The sequence below is a fragment of the Leptodactylus fuscus genome, chromosome 8 (genome assembly GCF_031893055.1).
Source record: "Leptodactylus fuscus isolate aLepFus1 chromosome 8, aLepFus1.hap2, whole genome shotgun sequence".
In the NCBI taxonomy this organism is placed as follows: domain Eukaryota; kingdom Metazoa; phylum Chordata; class Amphibia; order Anura; family Leptodactylidae; genus Leptodactylus; species Leptodactylus fuscus.
Window position 1 is genome coordinate 37,712,462 of NC_134272.1, and position 25,413 is coordinate 37,737,874.

The 25,413-nt window shown below is 39.8% G+C and overlaps 1 protein-coding gene across 1 annotated transcript in view; it reads right to left on the bottom strand.

The window, feature by feature from the left end:
• Positions 1 to 25,413, bottom strand: part of TRPM2 (transient receptor potential cation channel subfamily M member 2) — a 78,885-nt gene that overhangs the window by 42,846 nt on the left and 10,626 nt on the right. The window contains exons 7-15 of the mRNA XM_075284851.1: positions 22,064 to 22,125; positions 21,762 to 21,962; positions 12,782 to 12,884; positions 12,426 to 12,547; positions 11,893 to 12,243; positions 10,286 to 10,423; positions 10,034 to 10,163; positions 9,039 to 9,184; positions 8,067 to 8,179 (exon numbers count right to left, since the gene is read on the bottom strand). Of these exons, the coding sequence (XP_075140952.1) occupies positions 8,067 to 8,179; positions 9,039 to 9,184; positions 10,034 to 10,163; positions 10,286 to 10,423; positions 11,893 to 12,243; positions 12,426 to 12,547; positions 12,782 to 12,884; positions 21,762 to 21,962; positions 22,064 to 22,125 (1,366 nt within the window). The remainder of the gene's footprint in view (positions 1 to 8,066; positions 8,180 to 9,038; positions 9,185 to 10,033; positions 10,164 to 10,285; positions 10,424 to 11,892; positions 12,244 to 12,425; positions 12,548 to 12,781; positions 12,885 to 21,761; positions 21,963 to 22,063; positions 22,126 to 25,413) is intronic.

Genomic DNA, 25,413 nt, shown 5'->3' on the forward strand with positions numbered 1-25,413 from the left:
TTATGAGGCCATACAGTGACCCAGAGGCAGAGTTTGGAGGTTGCAGTACCCTTATGAGGCTACACTGTGACCCAGTGTCAGAGTGTGGAGGTTGCAGCAGCCTTATGGGGCCATACAGTGACCCAGCGCAGAGTGTGGAGATTGCAACTGTGTCACTGTATGGCCTCCTCACGCTACTGCAGAGTGAGGCTGTGGCAGTAGCCTTATGAGGCCATACAGTAACACAATGGGAGAGTGTGGAGGTTGCAGTAGCCTTATGAGGCCATACAGTATCCCATTGACAAAGTATGCTGTTGTAGCATGGATCATTTAATCTGCTGCATCAAGCATTGGTGGGTGAAAGCCCTAGCTGATACACGCCTGAATCATGTTTACAAAGGTGAGTCTATACAAATTTTGGGTGGACAGGTGAGTTCTCCTTGGGGTAACTATGGCCGTCGCCACACTAAATGCCCACTCTGATGTCACACTACTGGCCACAAATCCAGTTTTGGCTGCCCAGAAGTCCAGCGGATGTTCCATGATGGGTGGCAAGGTGCACTCTAAGTATGCGACCACCTGCTGGTTCAAGTTCTGCTCTGTGTCTAGCTGCTGATGAGCAGCTTCTTCACTATGCGGGTGAAGAAAGCTGCTCATCAGTGACTCTAGGCTCGGGCTGATGCTGATGGAGCCTATACTACTCCTGCCACCCTCAACCCCTCCCACAGCTGCCATGCCAGTGCAAGCTGAGCGCTCAGGGCCCCTCTGGTTGGACATGTGAGAGGATGGACGATGTACAGTACAGGATGGACAGTAGTTCAGTTTGTCCTCCCTCTCAGTGGGTGGGTATAAAAAAAGGCCCCCGTTTTTTTCGGTAAAGAGGTTCTAACATTGTGGAGAGCCAGTAGTCATCCCAAGTGCAATCGGCTACATCGTCATCCAATGTCTGCAAGTCACTGATGCCCTCCTCAACAGTTTCTAAGCCAGGAGCCTGACCGGTCTCTCCTCCAGATCTTGGCTGGGTATTACCTGCTGACTGTCCAGTAGCAGATCATCCTCACAGTATAGTGGATCTGAGCCACAACTGTATTGAGAAATGGCCTCTAAATGTATACTCTTTCACACAATCGCTAATTTATCCCTTATTTTTTCCCCACTATTAAACACCTTTAATATAAGCGTGAGAATTATGATAACTGTAGAGATTAGTGGCTAAGAATTCTTAATTTTTGCTATATCTGTATTGAGAAATGGCTTGTACTTGTATGCTTTGAACACAGCGGTTAATAAGCCCCTAATTTCTTTCCCCACAAATGAACGCCTTTAAAAAGGCATGAGAACAGCTGATTGCAGTTATTAGTGGATAATAATTCACAGTTTTTGGCTGTAAAAGGCCTGTTGTGTTCCACCTTGAACACACAGTTATGAGTAATGAGCAGCAGTATAATGTCAGGTCACGCTGCAAGGGGTATTAAGTTTCTTTCTGTTAACTACACTGCAACCACCCCAAATTCTTCTTTGAGTTCCTCCCTAGCAATCCTCTTTCCCTGAACTTCTATCCATTTTCTATCACTGTCCCTAGCTCTGCTGATGTCTGTCCCTGCATTAAGAGCGATGTGAAATGACTGTAGCTAAAATGGCCAATGGTTTTTATAGGGCTGTGACATCACAGGGGCGGCTTGCTACTGATTGGCTACACGCTTGGCATTGTGGGTGATCCTACACTCCCAGAGTTCTCTGCCCCTTGTCTTAATATGTGCAGCACCCATTTTATGAAAAAATGTGATTTGATGCATTGAGAATTGAAGGAATCCAGATTCTGGGTGAATTGAAGATTTCCTGAAATCCGGATCAAATTCCACTTCTGCAGAATAGATTCACTCATCCCTACTAATGACCTATCTATTTGAAGACAGATATCTGTTAACTAGACATGAGCGAATCGAAGCTGATGCAGTGGCATTCCATCAGAATTTCAGGAAATATCCGATTCACATCGAATCCAGATTTCCTCACGCTTCATGGTAATGAATAGCATTTTTTTTTTCCTGAAATGGCTGCTGCAGATGTTCAGACATGGGGGAAGGAACTCTGGGAACGTGGGATCACCCACAATGCCATGTATGCAGCCAATCAGTAACCTGTGATGTCATAGCCCTTTAACGGTTTTGCGACTGCCCATGGCATGGGGAGTTGGTGTTAGCTATAACTGACAGTTAACACTGCGCTCCATTACCCGTTGTCAGAGCACAGCTCTAAATGCAGGTTTTAACCCCTTGGATGCCATGGTCAAACATGACCATGTCATCCAAGGGTTTCTGTCATGCTATATGCCCCCCTCTGTGTCCGGTTTAAAAAAAAACAGTTTTGCGGCGGAGAGCATAAAACGCTCACCGGCGCTCACGGCCGGACACCTTTAAAACCCAATCAAATGAATGGGTATGAAAGAGTCCTGCAGCTTTCCGTCTCCTGCTCTGTTTTGTGCAGGAAACGGAAACCTGTATGAACAAAGACCGGGCGCAGATGTGAAGAGCCCTATGTGGTATTTTATATACATTTTACTGCTAGACATCTTAAATGTGTAAACAATTCTATAGTTAAAGGGGTATGCTAGTATGCTAGCTTTCTGTTACCCTCTATCCATAGGTCTTCCAAAAAAAATGGAGCTGTCTTACATGTATGGGTTGTTTAAGTTGAGTTAAGTAATAGGTGTTGCTAATGTTACCGCATCTACAACATACAGATGTTATGTTATTTTTCTAGAAATACTTAACTTGAGGTTGTTATATTTTTCATAGTTCCTTCTGTTCCTTCTAATCCTTCTGTGTTGTTGTTTTCTTTCTTCAAAACTTGAATCTGAATCACTTCCTCATCTTTCCTGGGATAAAAAAAAAATATAATATTAGGTACTGAATATTAGGATATGTTATGTAGTTATTAAGGTTGAATAAAGTCACAGATCCATCAAATTCAATTTCATAATTCTGTAACGTTGATCCATAGGAAGGCAAAAACCCCTACAAAGTGGTCCCAGACTACCAAAAATTTTAGAAAAATATCCTTCCCAAGTCCACATTTGGCAAAAACAATACATTCTTGGATCAATTTCTCATCTCCAAAAATCTAGTTCTAGATTTATCTGAAATTTAGTACCTAAAACATAGGTGCCAGATTATCACAGCTGTGACTCTCACAGGCCTTTGACATAACCAGCCTTGCCTCATAGTGGGAGCCTGAGAAAAGGAAATATCTCTCATTTGAAGAACTTTCGCAGCTGAAAGCAAATTAATAGAGATGAGCGAACACTAATATGTCCGAGGTTCGAAATCCGATTCGAACAGCCACACACTGTTCGGCTGTTCGAACAGATTTCAAACCCCATTATAGTCTATGAGGGGAAATGCTCGTTTCAGGGGTATGCAAAATTCAATAAAATTATACTTACCAAGTCCACGAGTGACGGTTGGGCTGGATTCCCCTTGAAGTCTTCTCCCGATGCAGCGCCCCCGCGGCGTCTTCCGGCTGGAATTCACTCTGCCTAGGCATCGGGGCCTAGGCAGAGCCGACTGCGCATGCACGGTCGGCTTTGCCCGGCCCGACGCCTGAGCAGAGCCGACTGCACATGCGAGGGCATGCCCGCACATGCGCAGTCGGCTCTGCCTAGGCCGGATGCCTAGGCAGAGTGAATTCCAGCCAGAAGATGCCGCGGGGACGCTGCACGGAGAAGACTTCTAAAGGTAAAAGAAGAACCAGCATTGATTGGCAGAATGTATAGCATTCTGCCAATCAACGCTGGTTCTGCATCGAAACCTTAAACTTCGAACAGCTAGTAGTGTTCGATCGAGTACGAGTATTTCGAATACCATAGTATTCGATCAAACACCTACTCGATCGAACACTACTCGCTCATCTCTACAAATTAATTAATTAGACAACCCAGCTTTCCTGGGCTACAACTACCCACTTAGTTATCCCTGGATGAGACACATACATTATCACATATTACGATCTATATACATTATACAGGCAGGTGCATTGCTTTGACACACACACAATAAATGATCCTGAAGGTGTCTTTTTTTGTTGTTGTTTTTTATTTCATCTGCCCTGTTCTTGGACCTACTGTCAGATTATCAAGGACTTTAGGTAATATTTTGCAATCTGGCTTAGTTTTAAGTATTCTACAAAGTTTTGTATCATCAGCAAACACTGACACTCCACTTTCTAACCCACCTTATTCGGTCCTTTTTTCAGTCTTTTGAAAGATGCAAGTATATGCAAGTATGTAGTAGAGATGGGCAAACCCCTCGGGATTTGTTTCATTTTTGGTTTGGTCGGTTCGCATCCTTGATTCGTTGCAGAACGATAATGTTCAGTATGAACAACACCTCAAATTGGCTTAAAATATAGTGTAGACTATAGACTATAATGGGGTCCGTGTGCTTTTCAGAACATGTGAACAGAAAAGTGCTTCACAATCTACTCTCCTGTCTGCATGACTAGTGTGGAGACCATGTGGAAAGCACATGGACCCCATTATAGTCTATGGGGTCCATGCGCTTTCACTGCACATCACTTGCCAATGCGTTCGTTAGTCCGTTGGGGGGTCCCCATGCAAACTCCCTGAACAGATTACCGACGCAGATGTGAACCAGGCCATAGGGGCTATTCAGCTTGGAGAAAAGATGTCTACATTTAATCACAATGTACAAATACATGAAGGGACAGTACAAAGAATTTTCTAGAGATCTCTTTAATCCTAGGTTGGTGACAGTAACAAGGGGATGTACTCTATGCCTAGAGGAAAGAACATTTTCGCAGGATCATAGAAAGAGATTCTTTATTGTAAAAGCAAGAAGTTCAAGAAAGGTCTGAACGCCTTTCTGGAACAGAAAAATTTTCCATGTTATGATTTTTAGACTTGTGGTGAAGACAAGTTGGGCTGCGTTCACACGTAGTAAAGTGGAGCGCAATCTGGCACGTATACGGCATGTCAGAGTTTGCGCGCAAAATCTGCAAAATTACGCGGCGTATACGCTTGTAACTCGCATTGAAATCAATGGGATTCTGTTTTACAGCGCTCACTCTGACACGTGTTTACGTGTCAGAATGAGTGGCGCATTACTCCGTGGGAACGGGGCCTAAGTTTGTAATGGTATCAACATCTCCAGCTTAAGGCCCCACGTTGTGGAAAACCTGCCTTTTTGTAGCAGATTTCTGTTCTTTAAGCCAAAGCCAGGAGTGGAATGAGCAGAGGGGAAAAGTACGAGTGCTTCAGATATGTATTTTCCATTACTTTTGTAATCACTCCTGAGTTTGGCCAAAAAATCAAGAGTAAAATCTGCAACAAAAAACAGCTTTGCCACAATGTGGGGCCTTAGGGCCCCTTCACACGGCATAAGCGCTCGGCTCATTCAGAGCCGTACACGCGAGCGCTTCTAAACACTTCCCATTCACTTCAATGGGAGCGTTCATAAAGCCGGCTTTACGCGCGCTCCCATTGATGTGAATGGGAAGTGTTTAGAAGCGCTCCCTTGTACGGCTCCGAATGAGCCGAGCACTTATGCCGTGTGAAGGGGCCCTAAGTCTTAAAAAAATATATTTCTTTATGTTCTGGTGAAATGTAGCCATAGGTTGAAGCAATCTGTATGAGCGTTACACATGTTAAAATTTTTGTTCTATGAGGTGTGATGCATATATCTTTTTAATAAGCCCCACTTTAAGTTATCAATAATCAATTTTTTGTTGTACATTTTTATGAAAAATTACTCTTGAAAAATTACTCTTTTTAGGAAAAATTTCTTTAATGCTAAAAACTTTACTTGAAGTTTCGTGTGTGTATGAAGTTGCTAATGAGGTTCTGAAAATATGTCAGGAGTCAATTATCAAAAAATATATTGGTATTGGCGACAGTATGATTTTTTATTCAGGTTTTATTTGTATATGTCAAAAGTGTGAAAACTGTCCTAGATACAAAATCTGCAAGATGTCCAAAAAACACTGAAAGTTAAAGGGTTAAAAAGGGGTTAAATCTTTACAAACCAAAATGTTTGCTCATCCATCATCTGCACATTTGAAAGCTTCTGAAATCTTGAAGGGGCACAGAAGGGTATATTTCAAAATATTACAGTAAAACAATATTTCAGTTATTCTGTTCATGAAAATACCCATTTTCATTAATTGAATACAGGTAAAATTAGGGAAATTAAAAAGACACAAAACTATGAAGTGGGAAGGGGTAGCAGGAGACTGTAATTTATTTTATTGCCTCTTTCTGTGCAATGGTAAAGTCTTATCTTGAAAGATGCACACAGGGAAGCTGTTAATTTACAGGCAATTTTTATATTATGTATTCTACAATATTCTCCTCTACAGACATAATGATACTTACCTGCTTACCTAACTGATTTGGGGTCACATTATCTGTATCATGGTGACATGAATGACATCCATATTTAATCCATTTCAATTCTCTTACAGATGCACTTCAATGTTGTGACGTATTGTGAGTGCCTATCTCCTATTGTATGACATGGGGGGTGCTCGGAGGCCCTGGGGAACAACCACGGTACTCGGTGGACTCATTTACATATAGTAATTAACCATGATTACAATGGAACAGCAGGGAGAATCAAAAAAAAAAAGAAAGTAGTAGGAGAATAGCCTTTAGGCTATCCAGGAATGTCCTTATCTCAAAACCACTGACACCAATGATAGAATCCCTTTTAGGACAAGGCCCCACATAGCATAAACACCCCAGTTTGGACTCTTTTACAGTCACTACAAGGTGGATGGGATTCTACCAAATCCCATCCACACCTTGCAGAAAAATACATGCAGCTGAAATGCTTTGATTTACAAAACCGTTGCGGATTTGGAAATCTCAACATGTCAATTATAGCTACGGAAATGCCGATGGTTTCACTATAGGTATCATGGAAGCAGAAAGTCTGCAGAAGAAACCTTAGGGGACTTCCTGTGAAAAGCGCTATGGTAAAAACCACATTGCGTTTCCAACGTGGTTTTTGTCACAGCGCTTTTTCATTATAATCCATTAGGTGAGGCCTTAACCTTAGGCTGTATTTACACTGAGTAACGCTGGCGTTTTTTGTGCTTATTTTTGCACATAGCGCCGCGTTAACGCCGAGTAGCGCCGTGTTAACGCCGCGTTAACAACGGGCAACGCCACCGCAAAATAGCGCGGCGTTAACGCGGCGTATATGCGGCGTTAACGCGGCGCTATGTGCAAAAATAAGCACAAAAAACGCCAGCGTTACTCAGTGTGAATACAGCCTTAAAGTGTCATTTTTACTACATGGTGAATGCCAACAAAACAAAACTATTGTTGAAGTTTTTTTCTTCCATTTTTTTTCTATTTATCCCTAAACAGAGCAATGAATTTTATATTCAAGTATTCATTTAAAAGTAAGCCCACATACAGATATGGCATTATTTAAAAGTAGATTTTGTATTGAGTGTAACAGAAAATACTGGCTTAGTTCACACGTAAAATACGTGTGGCTTATTTTGGCACTGGAAAAAAACGCTTCCTATTTAGGAAGCTTTTTTTGGACCTTGCTGCGTTATTTGGAGCTTTTTTTTAGCTTTTTTGTAAAAACCGCTTCAAAAAACGCCAGGCTTTTTTCCCCTTCTGTAAAGTGAATGGGTCGAAAAACCGCGCGGGAAAAAACATGCGATTTTCGTCTCCCATTCACGTCTATCGCTTTCTTCAGGTGGAAAACGCCTGAAGAAAGGTCATGTCGCTTCTTTTTTTCTGCTAGCAGAAAAATCTGCTAGCAGAAAAAAAAAAAAGCTAGCAATCTACATAGACCACTATTGTAAAGGGGCGGATTTTGAAGCGAAATTCGCTGTCAAAATCAGCCTCTTTGCCTCCGTGTGAACTAGCCCTAAGAAATGTCATTGAGCCTGCCACAGTACAATGCTGCAGTCCAGTATAGGTATAGCAGGTATACTTTCTTGTGAAAACCACACTGCCTTTACTGCACAGCCATTATTAATTTATTCTTATGTCAGATAGGGTATAATAAACATAATGAGAGAGTCCATGTGAATACTATTTGACTTACCTGAATGTTAGCAGACGTGTATAAAGAAGAGGGAAGAAAATCATACAAGCTATAACTCTCCACAGTTCGTTGTCAACACTCAGCTCTCCAAACCAAACTCTTGTAAGGAATGCCTATAATAAAACATTAAAAAAAAAAAAAAAAATAGAATAAAACAAATGAAACATCTATAAAACACTTAAAATAGAAGGATCCTTGTGATGGGACAACCCCTTTAAAGATTTAGGAAAAGTCTTACATCCACATTAACAAGCCGTATAGATAGGAATCTATACTGCTTGTTAATGTGGATGTAAGACTTTTCCTAAATACACCGCTTCAGCAAAGCTGCTTTGTTTGTCCACTATCTTACTTTATTCAATTCATTGTTGACACAGCCCTTGACTTAGCTGCTCAAAAGTCAAGTGATGTATCTGCTGCTCTCAGGGGGGAGGGGCTAAGTGCACGGGAGCCAGCCTGTGTATCTAGCTATTTCTGTGTCTACACCATGTGACCTAGCTTCCTGCACTCAGATAGGGGAGAGGAGCTGCTTTAATTTCTGAACTCATCTTCTGTTCTCCCAGTTATCAGGCTAGCTAATTCAATTGTGTTCATTATGGCAGAGACAGGCCGTCTCTGTATGTAACATAGAATGGAGTTGCTCCTGCCTGTTCTTCATAGTCCAATATTGTGCATATAGTGTTGTTTGAGGACCTTTGATGACATCACAGGCCCTTCAGCCGTCCCATAGGATCACGCTATACGGTGGGAGGAGCTACACACTAATTTGGGGCGGAGCTAAATGCAGGTTGCATGTGAAACCCCACCCACCAAATGACGCAAGAAACCAGGAAGAAAGAAGATTTTACAGCAGTGAAGACTGGTGATTATGCGACGTGGGAATGCCCCTTTAAGGCTCCATTCACACAGAGTAAAGTGGGTAAAGTGGCGCTGATTCTGCCACGATAACTCACTTTTTTTATTAACACAAACCTGAACACCTCCTTGAGATATAAATTTCATATCTTTAGCTTCAAGAGCTAGTTTCAAACAAGTGGCTTGTCCCCAAGCCTCAGAAACTCGTATAAGGAGCTTTAAAGCTCTTTCTTCATCTTTTCTATAGCTTTCAGTAAATATACCTGAAATGCAAGAAAACATAGTTTTTTTTTAATATATTATAAATGTTTAATTTCTCATTAAAACAAAGTCATGTGCAAAACACACAGCATGCCTGGAGTTTACAAATCACAGAGGGTGCTACTTAGAAATTGAAATACTTCACGGGGAGTAGGGCAAAATTTTACTTTTATTCACTAATATACTTCTAACAAAACCACAAATAATGCTCCAACCGCTGATCATGCAGGCCAGGAAACAATGTCCTAAGTTATCTTGGCACAATGCATGGTCCTAATAGATGGTTTGACCTCAATATGGGCTAACACTATGTCTTGCCCCTGGATCAGACCACAATGATCAACATACGAGTGAACTTTCTATTAATTGCTTGTTGCGGCATCTTCTGGCTCTTCATTCACTCTGCCAGGCATCGGGCCTGGGCAGAGCCGACTGCGCATGTCCACTTGTAGTGCGGGCATGCGCAGTCGACTTTGCCCAGGTCCGATGCCTAGCAGAGTGAATTCAGAGCCGGAAGATGCCGCAGGGACGCTGCAGGGAGAAGACTTCTCGAAGGATCCAGCCCGACCCTCACTCGTGGACTTGGTAAGTATAATTTGATCGAACGTTGCCTACCCCTGAAACAAGCATTTCCCCCCATAGACTATAATAGGGTTCGATATTCAATTCAAGTAGTCGAATATTGAAGGGCTACTCGAAACGAATATCGAACCTCAAACATTTTACTGTTCACTCATCTCTAGAAATTAACTTTTTTCAAACCTGTATAACATCTTTAACTTCCATTAAAAATAAAAAATTAACATGAAATGAAACAATTCTAAAACATTGTAAAAAAAAAAAAACTTTACCAATGGCTTTCTGTTCATAAACATCAGCCAAAGTCATCATATCTTCTGAAGTGTCTGTATCTTCTTCTTCTTTCGAAAGCTCTTTTAGCATCTTACTGCAAGCTAAGGCTGCTGCTATACAGTCATGACACTAAAAATAACAGAGACAATCCATTTAAAATGCATTTTTTGCCAAGTTACAACTTATAAAGTTACTGTCAGAATGTAATAAATCATTGTAATAAATCATTATTCTGGCAGATCTTCTCTCACCTGAACCCATATGATTTCAGCAAGTTCCTTGCGATTTTGTACAATGGCCCATATTAGAAGATCCCTTATTGGATCCATTGTACAGGATGATTTTCCTTGAGATCTTTTGTGAAAAGATCGAAGCGTGACTTTTTGGACCTGAAAATATTTTAACACATTAAGGCATGAAAAATAGATACATTCCAGATATTTCTTAGGTGATAAAGTTACAATCCCTGATGAAGCCTGTTCTAACAGGTGAAACGTGCATCGGGTGTGTGTGACACTCTCCCCCTTCTAAAGGTATGCTTTAACTATTGTAATATGTGATCTTGGATTGTTTGTAACATCACTGTTTGGTGTGCCTTGATGGTGCATGATTTTACTGGGGTTCTTTTTCTCCCCTGAATATACTAAATCCTCTTCATTTCTTGGCACACCTTAGGTATTGTATATTTATTTAGGTAGCTGATACCCCATTATTCAAGTTTCTTTTGTATTATTACATGCTCACTAGTTGACTATGATACATTATACCTGGAGGAGTTGTGTCTTATTGGTCCGATATATGGTGTTTTTGTGGATGTCTTTTACATCTCACTTCCCCCTTGTAATGTTATATGGTTTTTTATGCATCATGAAATTAAAAAAAATATACTTTTTAAAGAATTTTTCAGATGTGGTTGTTCTTTTTTTGTTTATAGTAAGAGAGGTAAGATTGAGGAACTCGCTTTCACAGAATGTTGTGAAGGCTGATAATTAGAGATGAGCGAGTAGTATTCGATGGAGTAGGTATTCGATCGAATACTACAGTATTCGAAATACTCGTACTCGATCGAGTACCACTTGCTATTCGAATGGAAAAGTTTGATGCAGAACCAGCATTGATTGACTGAATGCTATACAGTCGGCCAATCAACGCTGGTTCTTCTCCTACCTTTAGAAGTCTTTTCCGTGCAGCTTCCCCGCGGTGTCTTCCAGCTCTGAATTCACTCTGCCAGGTATCGGGCCTGGGCAGAGCCGGCTGCGCTTGCCCACGCTACAAGAAAATGGCCGCTTTGACTGTAAGAGCCCATTTTCTTGTAGTGCGGGCATGCGCAGTCGGCTCTGCCAAGGCCCGATGCCTGGCAGAGTGAATTCAGAGCCGGAAGATGCCGTGGGGACGCTGCACGGAGAAGACTTCTCGGAGGATCCAGCCCAACCCTCACTCGTGGACTTGGTAAGTGTAATTTGATTGAATGTTGCCTATCCCTGAAACGAGCATTTTCCCCCCATAGACTATAATAGGATTCAATATTTGATTCGAGTAGTCGAATATCGAGCGGCTACTCGAAACGAATATCGAATATCGAACATTTTACTGTTCGCTCATCTCTACTGATAATTTGTAAAAGTTCAAGTCATAAAAATATTTTTGGATGGGATGTTGATACAGGGATTTATTCTGAATGCCATCATTGGAGTTAGGGAGGAATCAATGGTGTTTTTTGCCTTCCAATGGATCAACATTATAAAGTTGTAGGCTGCACATCTGTGTGTGTGATATGACTTTATCCAATCCATTCAATGACTAAACATTTTTTAACAAAATAACTTTATAAAATAAGTACATAATTTTTATAACCTACATTTATTTTGATGTGTGGAACTGCTATAGACAGTCTTGGTCGTTCTGTACTTTTGGGCTTCGGATAAAGGTGTTTCGTGAAGTCTCCCAAGAGTTCCCTAAGAACTTGAGACACATGGTGAAGGCGAAGTTTCGAAGACTTTTGGAATTCTAATCGAAACTTTTCATCCTCAATAGCTTTTGCAAGTTTGCTATGGAATAAACAAGATGGGTCTGTGTTGTTGTACAGATTAATTATGGTTTCTTGTGTAGCATATTCTTCAAGACGCACGCCATGCTCCAGAAACAGTTTTACAAAAGCAGGTTTATTGCCAATCAATGCAGCTGTCATGACTGGGTGAAGATCTGAAGGCTGTAAAGTACAAAAAATAAGTTACTACCCAACAAAATCTGACACAAGTAAATGATCTACTGGCATGTCCGCTAATGTTTTATTATTAACAGAATAAATTAGATTTAATTTTGATTTTTGAGATTCGCTTACAGTATAAGAAATTGTACAAAATTAAAATATTCCTTCAGTGTTTAGTATACCTTCCATTGATGATCATCTGTAAAAATCTCACTTCTTGCAATGTCAACTCTGTTCCATGCTACTGCAAGCTTTAATTGATGATCCCAGTTTACATGTCCTTGTTGGTCATGGCTTAGTGAAGCTGGAAATACATTTGAATATAAATTTTGAACAAATGTAATGAAACCACGTAACGTGACATACACTGAATATATATTAGTGAATGGTCAAAAGATACTGAAGATAAAAAGATAATGAAAGCACATAGTATGAAGTACACTGAATATACAGTATATTAGTGAATGGTAAAAAAGCCAATATGCCAATATTATCACGAAAGACAACTAAATTAAGGAAGACAGGATAAGTGTATTACCTTTAAGCAAAGCCTGAAGAATAGCTACATCAATATCATGTTGGTCATCCTTGTCAGCTTGAAATATTGTAAGTAACTGGCTGTGCCTCATTATGTCTTGTATCTACAATTATGAAATGTAAAAAGATAATTAAAATAAATATACTTACCATATACATACATATGCTTTATTACAACGTAAAATGGGAGACGTCTGCTGTAAATATGATGAACTAGCTGGTACCCGCGACTTCGTCTGCGGTGATTGTAGAAGTGGGTATATACAGGCGCGGGTAAGGTTTTCGTAGTGTGTATAAGGTATGGGATATAAAATGTAACTGTGTATCTTGTTTTTGCTGTAATTCTGAGAGCACATGAGACTTTTGTGTTGAATGTAATTTGTATTTCAGCCGCTATACGGTCTTGGTATAAACTGTACATAGTGACTTTGGGACAGAGGGATTTCAGGTTAATATACTTCGATATACGACATTGTATGAGTTGTTATTTTGCGCCAGTACATGTAAGTTTTGGGCACAGGATACTCTTGAGCAAGCCACATAAAGTCTGGCCCTGTGCATGACAATTTAGTAACTCCATGGGCCTCTTATTAATAGCAATTAACCCCATAATGTCCCTCACATTAACCCCTGTGTAAGAGTTACTGATAGAGATGAGCGAGTACTGTTGTGATCAGCCGATCCGAACAGCACGCTCGCATAGCAATGAATGGATGTAGCCGGCACGCGGGGGGTTAAGCGCGCCGGCTACGTCCAAGCGGAAGTACCAGGTGCATCCATTCATTTCTATGGAGCGTGCTGTTCGGATCGGATGATCCCAACAGTACTCGCTCATCTCTAGTTACTGATATGTGAGAGACGGAGGTAATAATTAAGTATCTTCATTACTGAGGTCTTTTATTAGTACCTCCATATGTCTCACATATTAGTAATCTTTATATGGGGCACACAGGGGTTAATATGAGGGACATGATGGATTTTATTCCTATTAATGTGAGGCACACAGGGGTTAATATGAAGGACATGATGGGGTTTATTCCTATTAATGTGAGGCACATGGAGTTACTAACACTAAACTAATAACCCCAAATGCCTGACATTAATGAGAATAGGAAGTAAAGGAAGGGAGCTGTGTGTTTCTTACTTTCAGTTTGCTAGCAGCTTCGGCAGGAGCTATCACTATAGCAGGCACAGACCTGAGCGATTAAGCTCCACCCCCTGGGTTTCCTGCACACCTCGCAAAGGGGAGTGTCCTTATGCTTGAGCTCTAGCACAGCACTGAAGAGACTCGGACTTCATTTAACTCTTGCAGGTCCTGTGCTGCTGGTGTGCCAGTGAAATATGGCAGGAGTGCCACTCTTGGCACGTGTGCCAGGGGTTGCTGACCTCTGCTGTAGGGGGTAATATTAATTTTGTGGCTTGCTATGGTCCAAAGTGTGTGAGATTGCAGAGATAGTGATGTGAGTTTGGGTTTTGTGGGGGTCCTGGGAAAAACGTATGTGCGCTATTGTGACGAAAAGTAGCCTATTGCGCAATCGAGTATAGGGACTATGTTTGTGGAAAATTTCAGCCAAATCGGTGGAGCGGTTTTTGCGTGATTGACCGCCAAACATCCGAACATCCAAAGTCACAAACCCACAAACTCACAAACATTTCACATTTATAATATTAATAGGATAATCCCTTAGTGACTACTCTGTTTTAGGTCTGAACAACCAAACTATTTTTTCCAGTCTTCCGTCTTCCCATACCATGAGCTATAACTTTTTTTTATTTTTCCATTAATGCAACTGTTGGGTTAGATACATGGTTCAGAACTGGTACTGTGGGCTCATTACTCAAGGACAGTACTGGGACTTATTAGATCATGCATGCCTTGCTAAAAATTCTGGGTAAAGAATATGCAAATAAGACCTCCTTGATATAAAGTAAGGACTTGCTCTAGTGCCACCTTTTGGAAGGTAGTTTCCTATAGATTAATGCTTGGTTTTCAAAATAGCATAAATGTGGGTATAATAGCGAAACTAGAATAACTCCTCCAAAAGAAATAGGGACTCATCCACAACAACTGATTTGAGGTTATTGCCTCTCATTAGTGCAGATTAGAGTGCAGGTTGAATCTGTAAGAGATCTAGCTGTGGGTAAGAAGGAGTACAATGTCTCATTAAGGAAAGACAATACAGGAACTTATTAGACCATGCATGCCCCTGCTAAGAATTGTATATCATTGATTAATTTTATTCATTCTTTCTGGGAAGAAATAGAAAAAAACAACAGTTTTGCCATTATCTTTTTATGCTATATTTGCTATTCGTCATACGGCAGCACAGAAGAGTCTTTATCTCTGCCCCTAACTCCTCCTAGGATTGGCCCACTTGAATAACATTAAGCATAAATAATTATCATATCCAGCAGTCATCAGCTATAAGAACGCCTTTTGTTTAATAATCCCTTGTGTTTTTATTTGTTCTTGATTCTGATCATAGTGTCTACTGTTTGTTTTTTGTAATAGCACAAATTTTGTTATTTTTTTTATGTACCAACTTATGTCTGAGGGTATGTCGGATGACATTTTTAAGAACTTGGTTTCTTCTTGGAACTCTTCTGCATCAAGAAGCACAAAGTGTAATCCCACCTTGGGGTAACTGGATGGTATCATCAGAAGATGGTCCTAATTTCTTATATGTCTATCTGTAAACACTCAGAGTTACAAGATAGTTTCACTCCTGGAACCATCTCCTTCTTGTGTTCTGCTGAGTTGCCTGGTTATTATTTTCTTTTCCCAAATGTCCAGAGATGGGAAAAGAGTTTCCAAAAGGAAACAGAGGTCTTGTGTTGAGTCTAAGCAACATCTGTCTATTGACTATTTGCCTGATTTATGCTCGCTCTGAACTGAGCAAGCACATGAATCTCCTTCCAGTCTTAGGACATCTTCTTAGTCCGCTAAAAGAAAGCAAAATTCGAAGTCTTTGCATTGCATAGTATGTTTACAGCAGTTTCTTGTAAAATTATTCCTCCAATATTTGTATCAATTGTTCTTCTGAAGAAGAAGAGATTATTTATAAAGATGCCCAAAAAAATCTTTGTATGGTTGAAAACTCTGATGTCTAGTAAAAAGAAGACAAAATTGTTTATGCAATAAATGTCCCGCTAGTTGAGTCTTCATCTTCAGATTCTTCTGAGGGTCAATTGCAATCTTCTGATTCTGATACAGCTATATCTAAAGATATTTATTTTAAAAAAGATAATACAGAGAAGCTCATTAAAGAAGTCTAGAAAGGCATGATCCAAAGATGCGCAGAGTAGATATATTTTTAAAGAAATCTTAGTATTTTCTGGCTGCATTAACAAAATCTGCTATGGCAGCTGTTCCTGTAATTAAGAAGAGATATTCAAGATGGAGTACCAAGAGAGGAACTAGTGGATCAGCTTTATTTTTTTTTAATTGGCTGCTGATTATGTCTCTGACTTTCCATTAGACACCTTGGGAGTTACATCTAAGAATTTAGCTGTCACTAATGCAGACAGACAAGCCATCCAGTTGAAGCCTTGAGCTGAAGAGGCAAACTCAAGGAATAATCTTCGCTTTATTCCATTTGAACCTGGAAGTGTGTTGAAAAATTAGAGGAACTTCTAAAAGCCAACAAAAAAGAGAACTCGCTCATGTTCCCTCCAACCAATACAAAATTCAGGTCCTGTTTTCACTATCAAAGAAGACAAGACTCATTTCCACAGAGAGGAAATGGTAGAAAGTCAGACTGTGGCAGACAATATCAGAGATTTTACGTATCCATTTCTGATAAATCCAAGAAGTCAGAAGATTCTGGCATTAATAAACAGGAATTTTGACACCAAGTTGGAAGATATTTACAAAACTATTTTCTACTTTGGTCAGAAATTACCACAGATATGCGGGTTCTAAATGTCATAAAAGAATTCCATCACATTCCAACAAATCATTTTCTGCTAAACCATCAGCAGGACCCTTACATTCTTCTCTAGTTAATGAGTTTGTAATCATAGGAGCTTTGGAGGAAGTTCTAGAACAAGAAAAAAGTTTGTCTATTCAAGATTCTTTCCAGTACCAAAGCCAGGAGGAATTTGAAGACTCATTATAGAACTCAGGTTCCTAAATAATTTTCTAAAAATAAAATAGTTTCAAAATGGAGACCATAAGAACGGTAACAGCTGCTCTATAGAAGGATTCATTCCTGGTATCTTTAGACATAAAAGATGCGTATTTGCATACACCAATTTATCCCCAGTCAAGATAGTTCCTGAAAGTGGCAATTCTCCATCAGGAGACTATCTTCCGCTATCAGTTTAAGGCCATACCTTTAGGGCCTCCAAGAGTTTTTACCAAAGTCGCTGTTGTGGTTGTAGTAGCTCTCTGTCTTCAAGCTATTCAGGTTTTTCCATATCTTGACAACTGATTGATCGCTGCCCCATCCGCTGCTCTTCTTCACAGTCATCTTCAGATAGTGACTGCACTGTTTGAAAAACTTAGATTTCAAAATAAATTTGGAAAAGTCTCACCCGCTGATCTCCAGATTTTTCAAGGCTATCAGGACCTTAAGTTCCACACCAAAACAGGTAGCTTCTCTTCTGGTCTTATCTGTAGTTCTTAATTAGAGATGAGCGAACAGTAAAATGTTCGATATTCGTTTGAGTAGCCCCTCAATATTCGACTACTCAAATTGAATATCGAACCCTATTATAGTCTATGGGGGGGAAAATGCTTGTTTCAGGGGTAGGCAATGTTCGACCAAATTATACTTACCAAGTCTATGAGTGAGGGTCGGGCTGGATCCTCCGAGAAGTCTTCTCCGTGCAGTGTCCCCGCGGCATCTTCCGGCTCTGAATTCACTCTGCCAGGCATCGGGCACTACAAGCGGGCATGCGCAGTCGGCTATGCCCAGGCCCGATGCCTGGCAGAGTGAATTCAGAGCCGGAAGATGCCACAGGGAAGCTGCACGGAGAAGACTTCTAAAGGTAGGAGAAGAACCAGCATTGATTGGCCGACTGTATAGCATTCGGCCAATCAATGCTGGTTCTGGTTCGAACGTTTCCATTCGAATAGCGAGTGGTACTCGATCGAGTACGAGCATTTTGAATACCGTAGTATTCGATCGAATACCTATTCAATCGAATACTACTCGCTCATCTCTATTCTTAATGCATTAACAATCATCATTAACATCTCATCCTTTTGAGCTGCTACAGGATGTTGAACTTAAGTGGCTCTTGTATATAAAGCATTCTTTCTAGTGGCAATTATGTCCACCAACAGACTGGAAGAATTACAAGTCCTATCTTTCAGAACTCCATACCTTAGATTTCTTCCTAATAGAGTCCTACACAGAAATCTACCAAATTTCCTCCCAAAAAGTCTAACCTTTCAGAATATTAACAAACAATCCTTTTTGCCAACTTCTCATCCAGAATGTGAGAATGATGTACAAGTACGGTTATACACATTGGATAATAAAAAGGCTATCCAGATAAATCTAGATAGAACAATGGAGTTCAGAAAAGAAGAAAATCTCTTTGTTCTATTTTATGGAGTCAGAAAAGGTTTTATAGCCTTAAAAGACTCTCTGGCTAGGTGGATCAAGTCTACAATGTTAGAAGTCTATAAATCTGCAGGTCTTTCCTTACCATCATCACTGAGAGCACATTCTGCTCAGTCTACAGCAGTTTCCTGGGCAGAAGATGCTTGTTTCTATTATGAATATCTATAATTCAGCGTCCTGGAATTCATCTTACACATTTGCAAAGTATTATCATATAAACATCCATTCTGATGGTCCAGCCTTTGACACAGACATACTTAACACAGTAAATAAGTAATTCCCCCCTTTAAGTTGCTAGTTATGTCCCTTCTGTGCTGCTATAGGACGAATAGGAAGTGAAAATTAGGTATTACCTGGTATTTTGCGTTTCTTGAGTCTAGACAGCACACTATACCCACCCCCAAAACATTTCTGTAGCAGTATCTCATTTAAATAACCTTGTGAATGTATTCACGGGTGGATACAATTAGATTGTTATAAACTATATGAATGTATACACACACACATACAAACATTTTTTTGTAAGTTTTACTCCTTTGAATATCAAATCCTATTTGTAATACCATTTTTTGTATTATAACTTTACAATTAGTTATTTTTATGTTAACAGATTTGTGTAAAGTCTTACCTATTGCAGGAAAACCTTATATTTTCATTGACACTCTTTTTTAAAAAAAATATCACTTTTTAAAATTTCTTTAGTGGTTGACAAGTCAAACTATGACAGTGTTGACATTTTTTACGTTATTTTTAATGCCATCCCATCAGAGTCCATTCACACAGAGTTTTTTGTGAGGATTTCGGTGAGGAGAAAATCTGCTTCAGGAATTAGGAAATGTTTTTTTTCCTCCAGCACAGTGTATGGACCTTGAAAAAACTGCTAGCGGTTTTTCCACATGGTTTTTGTCAATTCCACATGGATTTTCCGCCTCCCATTGACTGCATTGTTTTTTTTGAAGGTGGAATCTTCCTGAAGGAAGCTTTTTTTTCCCACTAACGGAAACAAATCTGCTAGCAGAAAAAAAACTAGCGGAACCCTATGGGGAAGCGTTTTTTTATGTGGATTCTGACACTGATTGAGTGCCAAAATCCTCACCAAAAAACTCTGTATGAATGGAGCCTTATAGTTGCTTGAGTCATTGGAGATGTTGCAATATTTAATATGTATATCTTATTTTAAAAAAATTATTATTTTTAACTAAACATTGCAAGATGAGGGATTAATACTTTTCACTTTTTATATAAAACGTTATTTAAATTTGAATACTGATTTTATTTCAGATCTCTTCAAATCTCTTCACCTGCATAATACATTGTACTACTTATGTAGTGCAATGTATTTTATGGTCTGCCTGACTCTGACATGCAGTCTTTTAATAGGGATATTTTGAAGGTAGACCTGGGGGTCTTCACTAGGCTGCCAGATAAAGGCATTGACACCCAGCAATCACATTCACAATAATTACTGATGCCTAGTGGAGGGAACCTCCTCCTTCCAAAACCATTTAAATTTTGCATTTGCTATTGATCGTGTCATTACAGATTCAGCCATAGTTAATATGTATGTCATGCTTTAATTTTTAATCTTCTTATTATTTACAAATATTTTATTATGATTTAGCTTTCACTTACCGTATATACTGGAGTATAAGGGTGCATTCACACAGAGTAAAATGGAGTGTAATTTGGAGCGTTTACGGAGCATTTACGGAGCGTATACGGAGCGTTTACGTAAACGCTCCGTAAACGCTCCAAATTACATTCCATTTTACTCCGTGTGAATGCACCCTAAGCCTAGTTTTTCAGCACAGTTTTTGTGCTGAAAAATCCCCCCTTGGCTTATACTTGAGTCAAGCAAAAAAAAAAAACTATATTTTTTTTTTGAGGGGGAGGGGGGGTTGGGGGTTGAGTATATGACCAGCCACAATAGTAATGTATAGAATCTCCCATAAAATAGTGGGGAAAAAATGAAGCTTTAAAAAAATATAATAATAAAATAAATAAAAGTTCTAAATCACTCCTTTCCCTAGAATACATATAAAAGTAGAAATTGACTGTGAAACACATATACATTAGGTATCCGTGTGTCTGACAGTGCCCGGATTACTGAATATAGGGTATCTGCAGTGCTCCTGTTCCGTCAGGAAGGGTTTAATAGGAGCACTGCAGATAGCCAGGCTGAATTCCAAGTGGGGGAAAAAAAAAACTGTCCTCAAGCTCAGGGAAGGGGCAGACAGACAACCAAAACACCCCCTTCCCTTTCCCAACACCCAGCAACTACTGCACCCAAAAACTCAGACCATTTTAATTTTTGAAATTTTCCAATAGCTGCGGCATTCCCCCCCCCCCCCCCCAGGCTTATACTCAAGGCAATAAGTTTTGCCAGTTTTTTGTGGTAAAATTAGGGACCTCGGCTTATATTCGGGTAGGCTTATACTCGAGTATATACTCGAGTATATATCGAGTATGTTTAATTATTATTTATCTTTCATATAAAAACTTTTTTTATACTGTTTTTAAGTTGAACCTGAGATCTTCTGCTCCCTTGTATAATATATTTATATAATACATATATAAATACTTGTATATTGCATTACCAGGTAAAGACTTTGGCACCCTGCAATCACATTCAAAAGAGAGCCAATGCCTGTTGAAGGGAGTCCTCCCCTTCCAAAAACATTTAATTTTTGCAGTCAGTCACTACTGACTGTGAGATGCCATTGATCTTCAGTGTTAGGGGCAGGTGTCTGGCTGTGTACTCATCCATTTCACGCAGTGCAGCAAACCCTGCCACATTCTGATTCAACTGATGTACAATGTCAATTCAATTGCATCAGAATAAGGCTCATTAATGACCTACATACATCTATACATCAGTCAACAATGGATTAAAGGGAGTGTACTTCTTCCACTAGGCATGTTCAACTGCCACTACCATGTTACAGAGCATATTACAGTGATAAACAATACTCCTTTATTATGTATGCCACTTTTGAAAATTTGGAAATAAACAACTTTGCAATAATATGCCAATGAGGCAGTGGGTGCACTGGGGGCTGGCCTTCAGCTTTCTGGAGCACTGCTCTTGCTGCTCAGTCCCCTATCATTTCCTGCATCACCCTGGTAGTGACAGTAGATCTTCTCACTGCTATGGCATCAACTGTACTACTTTATCCGCAAAACCAGTGCTCTAGGAGCTATAGTTTTACCCCAGTTACCAAATATATTTGCATAAGACATTGTTTTTCTCCAAATTTTCAAAAAGGCATATATCATAAAAGTATATTTTTTTTTATCACTATAATGTGTCTTGTAATGAAGTTGTAAGAGTTGAATATGTTTGATGAAGATAGCAGACTTTTAATGAATTTATAATATTAATGAAAGTGAATAATTAATTTTAGATACCTTCTTAGTCCATTCAACAATCTTGTGTTCAGTAAATATATCAAAGGTGTCACTGAAAAGAGTACGTAGTTTTTCTTGAACCAATGAGATTGTGATTTTTGAAATGGTCAGTTGTGCAAGTTGAGCGATGACATCAGCTACTCTTCCAGATCCCTCTACAATGACACATGGAATGTTGTTGCAGATAGCATTGTAAATTGTCTGAATGGAAAAAAAAAATGGAAAAAATATCATTAATTTTTACTCACAAAATGAAATTCTGCTTAAAAATTGAAAGTTATTAGTTATTTACTGCAACTTACATCAAGTGTGCCAGGTCCTCCCTCTAACACAACACAAACAATTGGAATCTTAATAGCAACTCCTAAAATTAGATAAGGAAGATGAACAAGATTTGACAGTAAACAATTGTCAATGTTCAATGTCTTTATAAATCCAACATGTGCTTACAGATGGAATAAAAGGAAGATAAGGAAATTGGATAAGCAAATTAATCTTGCATAAAACATTTATATTATGACTAGCTGGTACCCGCGACTTCGTCTGTGGTGATTGTAGCAGTGGGTATATACAGGCGCGGGTAAGGTTTTCGTACTGTGTATAAGGTATGGGATATGAAATGTAAGTTTGTATCTTGTTTTTGCTGTAATTCAGAGAATACGTGAGACTTTTGTGTTGAAGTTAATTTGTATTTGAGCTGCTATACGGTGTTGTGAGAAACTTTACATTGTGACTTTGGGACAGAAGTATTTTAAGTTAACCCTTTCCCGCCGATGGCATTTTTTGATTTTCGTTTTTGACTCCCCTCCTTCTAAACCCCATAACTTTTTTATTTCTCTGCTCCCAGAGTCATATGAGGTCTTAATTTTTGCGGGCCAAATTTTTCTTCCTGATGCCACCATTAATTATTCTATATAATGTACTGGGAAGCAGGGAAAAAATTCAAAATGGGGTGGATTTCAAGAAAAAATGCAGTTCTGCGACTTTCTTACGGGATTTGGTTTTACGGCGTTGACTGTGCAACCAAAATGACATGTCCCCTGTATTCTGTGTTTCGTTACGATTCCGGGGATACCTAATTTATATGGTTTTAGTTACATTTTGACCCCTTAAAAACAAATCCAAAACTGTTAAAAAATTTTTTTGAAAAGTCGCCATATTCCAACAGCCGTAACTTTTTTATACGTGCATGTACGGGGATGTATATGGCGTCTTTTTTTGCGGGACTGGGTGTACTTTGTAATTCTACCATCTTCAGGAAATGTTATTGCTTTGATCACTTTTTATTCAAATTTTTATCAGAATCAAAACAGTGAAAAAACGGCGGTTTGGCACTTTTGACCATTTTTCCCGCTACGGCGTTTACCGAACAGGAAAAATATTTGTATAGCTTTGTAGAGCGGGCAATTTCGGACACGGGGATACCTAACATGTATGTGTTTCACAGTTTTTAACTACTTTTATATGTGTTCAAGGGAAAGGGGGGTGATTTGAATTTTTAATCCTTTTTTTTGTTGTTTTTAATATTTTTTTTACTTTTAAAAAAATTTTTTTTTTGCATTTATTAGACCGCCTAGGGGTATTGACATGGGTGGGCGGTGTCGCGGATTGTCAGAGCGGTGGGGGTCGGCAAACATGGCTGCTCCGGAGCGTTAAAGAGAGTCTCCTGGAGTATCGGTAAGGGGCAAAGTGGTAAAGTATATGTATATGTGATTGTGTGGGGTTAGGGGCGAGGCTGCAGAGGGCAATATGAATTTTGTGGCTTGCTATGGTCCAAAGTGTGTGAGATTGCAGAGATGGTGATGTGAGTTTGGGGTTTGTGGGGGTCCTGGGAAAAACGTATGTGCGCTATTGTGACGAAAAGTAGCCTATTGCGCAATGGGGTGTATTAACTATGTTTGTGGAAAATATCAGCCAAGTCGGTCGAGCGGGTTTTGCGTGATTGACTAACAAACATCCGAACACACAAACCCACAAACATCCAAACTCACAAACTTTCACATTTATAATATTAATAGGATAAGGGCGAATTGAATGGGCACATCAGTCTGTTTGGTTCTGGTGCATGCATCTAGTGGTTATGCATTTCTAGTAGGTAAGTGTTTGATCTGTACCAATATAACAATATAAAGAATAAAATGGCATCACAAACTCAACAAGTGCCGATCTGAATAATCATAAAAGATGCCATGTTGAAACTTAAAACCAAGAAACAGAGATGTAAGACTACACTTTGTTGAAGGGTTATAAGAGCACTTCAAGTACAGAGAAAAGTTGAAAAAATATATAAACCACACACAATACTTGCTACCATGTCCATGACTCCTAAAAATTCCCAGACATAAGAACATGAAAATGTGCATAACATATACAGCTGTAGATTCGTTAATAGAGATGAGCAAATGGTGTTCGATCGGATTGGTATTCGATCAACTATCAGGCTGTTTGAGGTATTCGATTCCAATCGAATACTACGCGGCAAATGCACTAAAAATTTATATCCCCTCCTACCTTCCCTGGCGCTTTTTTTGCACCAATAACTGTGCAGGGGAGGTGGGATAGGAAGTAGGAAAACGTAGGCATCGAAAAAAAATAGGAAAAAGTCATTGGCTGCCGAAATCAGGTGACCTCCACTTTATACGAATAGTGGATTTCAGATTCAGTTCAGATGAGACTGTGAACTAGACAGGGATAGATGTACTGGCAGGGTTAGCAAGGAATTAGCTTTATTTGGGTAGGAATCTTACTCAAACAGCTCTTTGGTGCTCTATATACCTTCCTTGCCAGCCTGAGTTACATGCAAGAGTACGGTCAATGCATTCCTATGGGAATAAGTCAGCTCCCGCATACCATAAGCTACCAGCGATCCCAACTAGCATATGGTGCGCTGCTGAACTTACTCTCGCATTTAGCTCTAGCTGGCAAGGTCTCATGACTTTCAAAATTCACCTGCAAGCACATCTCGTGTCAGCCCATTATATGCTAGTCGGGATCCCTGGCAGCTTGCGTTATGCGGGAGCTGCCTTTTTCTTATAGGAATGCATTGACCAGCGTTGATTGGCCAAATGCCATACAGTGTACACCATTGGCCAATTAACGCTGGTTCTGCCAGAGGCTCATCTGTGAGGAGGTGGAACCTAAGATCGGTCCACAGCAGTCTCCATTGTGGTCCGATCTCAGATGTAGCAGAGTACAGCGCACAGCTCTGCTACATCTCAGATGTAGCAGAGTTGAGCGCACAGCTCTCCTACATCTCAGGTGTAGCAGAGTTCAGCGCACAGCTCTGCTACATCTCAGGTATAGCAGAGTTGAGCACACAGCTCTACTACATCTCATATGTAGCAAAATTGAGCGCACAGCTGAATTCTGCAATAACTGAAATGTAGCGGAGCTGTGTACTGAACTCTTCTGTGCTGTGCGCTCAACTCTGCTACATCTGAGATGTAACAGAGCTGTGTGCTGAACTCTGCTAGATCTGAGATGTAGTAGAGCTATGCGCTCAACTCTGCTATACCTGAGATGTAGCAGAGCTGTGTGGTCAACTCTGCTACATCTGAGATGTAGTAGAGCTGTGCGCTCAACTCTGCTATACCTGAGATTTAGTAGATCTGTGCACTGAACTCTGCTACATCTGAGATCGGGCCACAACAGA